Genomic DNA, 6,757 nt, shown 5'->3' with positions numbered 1-6,757 from the left:
GCAGTCAAAACAATTAAGGTATATCTTTGAAAATGTTTGTGCTTATTATTCTCCTGAGTGATTGATTAATAAATTCATGAGGTTTTGGTTCACAGACTATAAATGGAGATACATATGGTTGTGTGGATTTCTATAAACAACATGCATTCGATCATCCGTTACTGAAGAATCATAATTTTTATCCCCAGGCATGTCTCTTGAATGGCCATTTTATGTTAAGATCTCTAGAAATGCATATACAATTTTGTGATAAATACATAATTAAATTTTGGATGTACAGATGAAACCCACATTAGCAAGACCAAAGCAAAATTTAGGAAACTCATCAACTAGTCTGTCGTCAAAGATATGGTTAAATGGTAAAGGTTGTCCCCCCGGAACAGTTCCAATTAGAAGAATTACGAAAGAAGATCTTATTAGACAAAGAAATATGCCGCCACCAGAAGATGTCACATTTGATGACCAATTGGTTGCGGTAAGATAATGTTACACCAATTTACTGCTTTAGCTAGAATAATTCACTTCATCTAAAATATATTAAAATTAAAATAGAAGAATTTTGCCAACTAAAAATTAAACATGTTTAGTTTTTCATAATTTCAAAAATCTCATGTGTATTTTATTGCCACTACACAGACTAACAACAAGAGTGAGCCTAAAGGAATATACAGATCTTCACGAGGATACAAGGTACATGAATATATAAATTCACCTTCTCATTTTCTACTTTGTTGTTACAATGATTGTTTTAATTGGATTAGAAATATTTCGTTGTTTAAATATGCTTTGTAGATCTTTGGTTTTTCCTTTGAGTTAGATTTACATGACAATTAGTTAGATTCTGCAATTTTAATGGGCTCTATACTTGTTAGGAAGTGTAGCCAACAAATAAATTCTCACATTTTCTCTAAGCCGAGGGTCTATCGGAAACAGTCTCTCTACTTCACCTAAGGTAGTGGTATGGTCTGCGTACACTCTACCCTCCCCACACCCGACTATGTGGGAATACACTCGGTATGCTGTTGTTGTGTTGTATTTTCTCTATTTTTAACCACTTTTACCAGGCCCTTATTGTTTACTCATAGACTAAGAAAGACCGACTAAGATCTAACAGAGAATATATACCTAATGAGTTGACAAAAGATTATTTACAACATACAGGTTGCAATAGCCCAGGCTGGAAATAATAAACAAGCCAAGTTTGCGGGAGCTGGAATGACAGCTAGCATATGGAATCCTCATGTTGAAGGTCTGCAACATAGTGCATGTCGATTGAAAATTCAGAAAGGACCAGATATTATTCAAGTTGGTTGGAGAGTATGTCTAATTCTTCGACAAATATTTTCTTTTAGTTTTGAAAGCATCAAATGCTGGAATCACTATCAACTCAATCATCACGATATCTCTATTTCAAACTCTAGGTGGACCCAACACTCTATGGAGATACCCAAACTAGGCTCTTTGTACATTTTCAAGTAAGTTTTCTTCAACTTAAATTGATTTCAACGATTTATATCTCAATTTTATGAAACTAGTAATCTTTTTTTTTATCTATGTACTTCAAATTTGCACATGTAGCTTATATGGTTATGCTTTGTAGGCCGGTAATGAGCATTGTTTCAATACATTATGTCCTGGTTTTGTTCAAGTAAATCCTGCGATACCTGTTGATATGACATTCAAAGATGTGTCAAGCCGTGGAGATCCATGGGAAGATACAATGTCTATCAATCGGGTAAGGACTTCTTTCAATTTATTTAAATAGTACTCGAGAATTAGTACTGAAATCACCAAAATACTAACTTTTACATTTCTTTCTCAAACAAAAGGATCGAGCCAGCGGAAACTGGTGGCTTTATATGGAAGAAGATCATTCACCAGTTGGTTATTGGTCTCAAAGGATTTTCACTGGCTTGGCTAGTTTTGCGATGAATGTACAATGGGGAGGAGTGGTATATAGTCCACCAAGTGTACCTGAACCTCCGATGGGGTCTAGCTACTTACCCGTTGGAGACACTAATTTGGACGCTTATTGTAGGGAGCTTACCGTTTTAAATGATAAAGGTGAGACCATAGACATAGATAATGTAATCATACATGTCGATAATCCTATTTCATACAAGGTTATGGACTTACCGCATGCCAAGCCTGGAAAGTTTCAGCATTATTTATTATATGGGGGACCTGGTGAGAAAGCATAAGTCTAGCTCTTGTAATTTATTATCATTGTCGTATTTAATTTCAATGCCTAAAGAAATAGAAAGGAGGTTTTATCTATTTATGCATATCCAAAAGGAGGTTCAACAAACTGTGATAAACCTAATGTTGCCAAAAATACCAAAAGAAAGACTTCAACCCACGAAATTTTAAAAACTTAAAATAAAGAAAATAAGGAGATACAACAACAATATCATACCCAATGTAATCCCATGGAGTGGGGTCTGACCTTACCCCTACCTCTGAGGTAGTAGAGAGGCTATTTTCAATAGACCCTCGGCTTAAGGAGAAATAGTCCAAAGCAGTCCCAAAAGAGAGCAACGAATAAACAAGAAACAACGGATAATTAACTAAACAACCAACAGTAATAAAACAGAAACAAAATTATATTTGATCCTTTTCCTTTAAAATTTTTTTGGCTCATTTAATTAATGACGTGGATGAATCATTGTTGACCACGTGTACAAAATGGTTTTGCCAAAAACCACCAAACTAGACCATTACCAAAAATGGCATGAATGAGCCTTTTTTGTAACGGCAATAGCATGGATGAACCAAACTTTAAACGGATGGCATAGATGAACCTTTTCTCAAAGTTCAATGGCATATTTGAGTCTTTTCCCTTGAGTTATTATGTAATTCTAATGCTAATCTGATCTATAGTCATAAGTAAGCAATCAATATTTATTAGGAGAAAATCCTTTTGTGGGTTCGGTCAAAAAATAAATAAAATTTGTCAACTCTCTATATAATAACATCTTCTTAATAATCAAAGGCGATATGTGCTCATTGAATTCCATCTTTCCTACATCTAATAAATCAGGTTATCCTCTGATTAGTGCTTTCGTTTAATTTTAAGGAATTTGATTGTTTAAACTTTAGTCTGGCATATATCAACAATTCATTCATATAAAATAAATTCTTGAATTCAGGTAAATGTTGATGCATCAAAGAACTTTTGGACGATATTTGTTGGTGTTATATTTTGTTCTGAGTTATAATGGCATTCAAGGAGAAACAAAGTTATCCAAACTAGAAGACTTAGAAATAGAGAAAAAATTTAAGCTTTTGAACAAACCGGCAGTCAAAACAATTAAATACGGCACCCATAAGTAATATAAAACAGAGGGTAGCAGATGAAAGCACACAGATTCGTAATAAAACATGTAACACGGAACACGGAATCATAACAGGAATAAAACCCCCACCAAGTAATCCCTACACTAGCGACCCAAACTGGCCCTAATCCTCTGCCGTAATTCGCGTCTTCCAGACCTTCCTATCTAGGGTCATGTCCTCGGTGAGCTGTAACTGTTCCATGTACCGCCTAATCACCTCACCCCAGTACTTCTTCGGCCTACCCCTACCCCGCCTAAAACCATCCAACGCTAGCCTCTCACACCTACGGACCGGGGCATCCATGCCCCTCCTCTTCACGTGTCCGAACCATCTCAATCGTGCTTCCCGCATCTTGCACTCCACTGAAGTCACACCAACCTTCTCCCGGATAGTCTCATTCCGAACTCTATCCCCTCTAGTCAGTCCACACATCCAGCGCAACATCCGCATTTCTGCCACCTTCATTTTTTGGATGTGGGAGTTCTTAACTGGCCAACACTCCGCTCCATACAGCAAGGCCGGACGGACTACCACCCTGTAGAATTTGCCTTTAAGCTTGGGCGGTACCTTCTTATCACACAGCACCCCCGACGCGAGTTTCCACTTCATCCATCCCGCCCCAATACGGTGCGAGACATCCTCGTCAATCTCACCGTTACTCTAGATCACGGACCCAAGATACTTGAACTTATCCCTCTTACATACCTCCTGTGCTTCCAGCTTCACTACTACCTCATTCTCCCGCCTCACGTCATTAAACTTGCATTCCACATACTCTGTCTTGCTTCTGCTCACCCTGAACCCTTTAGACTCAAGAGTTTGCCTCCACACCTCTAACTTGTCATTCACACCCCCTCGAGTCTTATCTATCAGAACTACATTGTCTGCAAAAAGCATACACCACGGCACCTCCCCTTGAATACGCCGCGTCAACACATCCATCACCAACGCAAACAAAAAGGGACTAAGAGTAGATCCCTGATGCAATCCTGTCAGGACAGTGAAGTGCTCTGAGTCTCCTCCCGCCGTCCTCACCTGGGTTTTCGCTCCGTCATACATATCCTTAATTAGTCTGATATATGCCTGCGGTACTCCACTCACCTCCAAGCATCTTCAAAGCACCTCCCTGGGGACTTTGTCGTAAGCCTTTTCCAGGTTGATAAACACCATGTGCAGATCCTTCTTCCTTTCCCTATACTGCTCCACCAACCTCCGTACCAGGTGGATTGCCTCCGTCGTCGAGCGGCAGGGCATAAATCCGAACTGGTTTTCCGAAATAGACACTATCCGTCTCAGCCTCACCTCGACCACTCTCTCCCAGATCTTCATAGAGTGACTCAATAACTTAATCCCCCTATAGTTGTTGCAACTCTGAATGTCCCCCTTATTCTTATAGAGAGGGATCATGGTACTCCACCTCCACGCCTTGGGCATCTTTGCCGTCCTGAAGATTTCATTAAACAATCCAGTCAACCACCTTACACCGGCCTCTCCAACGAACTTCCAAAACTCCACCGGTATCTCATCCGGCCCCGTCGCCCTACCCCTTCGCATCCTGCGGACAGCCTGTCTCACCTCTTCTACCTTAAAACGTCTACAATAGCTAAAATCCCGACACTCCTCTGAGTGCTCCAGTTCCCCTAACACAATAGCTCTATCCCCTTCGTCATTCAAGAGCCTATGAAAGTACGACTGCCATCTCTTCTTAATGTGGCCGTCCTTCACCAACACTCTACCGTCCTCCCCCTTAATGCACCTCACCTGGTCGAGGTCACGACCATTCCTCTCCCTAGCCTTAGCGAGTTTAAACAACTTTTTCTCCCCTCCTTTCCCCTGTAACCCTGCATACAATCTCTCAAAAGCGGCCGTCTTAGCTGCCGTGACTGCTGACTTCGCGTCCTTCCTCGCTAGCTTGTACTCTTTCTTGTTTACCCGCTTCTCTTCTTCGTCCTTACTTTCTACCAACTTAGCATACGCCCCTCTCTTGGTCTCCACTTTCTTCTCCACCTCTTCATTCCGCCACCAATCCCCCCGATGGTGCCCGGCCCGGCCCCTAGAAACACCCAACACCTCACTTGCATTCTCCCTGATGCACCTTGCCGCCCTGTCCCACATACTATTCACGTCCCCCCTACACTCCCACACCCCCATTCCCGCCAACCTCTCCCCTATCTCCCACGCATTCACTGGCGTCAGGCCGCCCCACTTAATTCTCGGTCTACACTCCTTACTCCTCCTCTTTCTATTCTTCTTTATGCCCAAGTCCATAACCAAGAGCCTATGCTGGGTCGAAAGATTCTCACTCGGGATGACTTTACAGTCCTTACACAGCGCCCTATCCCCTTTCCTAAGCAACAAAAAGTCAATCTGAGTCCTGGTTATCGCGCTTCGAAAGGTGATCAGGTGCTCGTCCTTCTTCGGGAAGCCCGAGTTCACCACCACCAGCCCAAAGGCCCTCGCAAACTCCAATAGGGTCGCCCTCTCTTCATTTCTCTCCCCAAAACCAAAACCACCATGCACATCACCAAAGCCTCCCGGTAGCGCCCCGATGTGCCCGTTGAAATCCCCTGCTATAACAATCTTCTCCGAACTAGGCACGCCTCTCACCACCTCCTCCAAAGCCTCCCAAAACCGCATCTTCTCCTCCCCCTTCGATCCCACTTGCGGCGCATAAGCACTACACACGTTCAGGGTAAACCCCCGAATGACCAACTTAATAGTCATCAACCTATCGTTGATCCTCTTCACCTCCACTACCTGACCTCTAAGCTCTTCATCTACTAAGATGCCAACTCCATTCCTACGCCTCTCACTCCCAGAGTACCACAGCTTGTAACCATCCACATCCCTAGCCTTAGACCCTACCCACTTGGTCTCTTGGACACACGCAATGTTGATCCTCCTCTTCCTAAGAATCTTCACAAGCTCTATGGACTTACCCTGAAGGGTCCCTATATTCCAAGACCCAACCCTCAGCCTACCGTCGCTATCCACACGCCCTCCACTACCCCCCCCCCCGGGCAAACCTTGGCCTCCCTCCCACTCCCGCCCTCTCCTCATCCCCCGCCCCCACCACGGCCCCACGCCCCAACCCCCTCGGACATGACCTTATCCACCCATTACCGCCCACAGCCACAACTACACGAAAGTATAGGAAAATATAAAGATATACACAGTGGTAGTATCAAAGCAGCAGCAAGGAAATACAAGACTCACACAAACTCAAAGGAATACTCCCGAAACAAAACTATACTCAATTAGGGGGCAAACACCGCTGGACTCAACACCCACAGCCCCAAATGCAGGTTCCCAGCCAATAACCCAATCCAAAGCAGTGGAAGAAACGACCACAGCAACAGCAACAACAGACAACAGACAATGTCCACAAATCCCATGCAAGTCAAGGTACAGGGGCTACTAC

General features: G+C 42.9%; 1 protein-coding gene across 1 annotated transcript in view; it reads left to right on the top strand.

Annotated features, from left to right (window-relative positions):
* Positions 1–280: 280 nt before the first annotated feature.
* The window catches only part of LOC107865250, a 9,953-nt gene continuing 3,476 nt past the window's right edge, over positions 281–6,757 (top strand). The window contains exons 1-6 of the mRNA XM_016711562.2: positions 281–475; positions 637–690; positions 1,162–1,317; positions 1,422–1,475; positions 1,601–1,735; positions 1,830–2,064. Of these exons, the coding sequence (XP_016567048.2) occupies positions 281–475; positions 637–690; positions 1,162–1,317; positions 1,422–1,475; positions 1,601–1,735; positions 1,830–2,064 (829 nt within the window). The remainder of the gene's footprint in view (positions 476–636; positions 691–1,161; positions 1,318–1,421; positions 1,476–1,600; positions 1,736–1,829; positions 2,065–6,757) is intronic.

The sequence above is a fragment of the Capsicum annuum genome, chromosome 1 (assembly GCF_002878395.1).
Source record: "Capsicum annuum cultivar UCD-10X-F1 chromosome 1, UCD10Xv1.1, whole genome shotgun sequence".
Lineage (NCBI taxonomy): Eukaryota > Viridiplantae > Streptophyta > Magnoliopsida > Solanales > Solanaceae > Capsicum > Capsicum annuum.
Note: the sequence above shows the minus strand (reverse complement) of the source record. Positions and strands in the feature narration are given on the sequence as shown.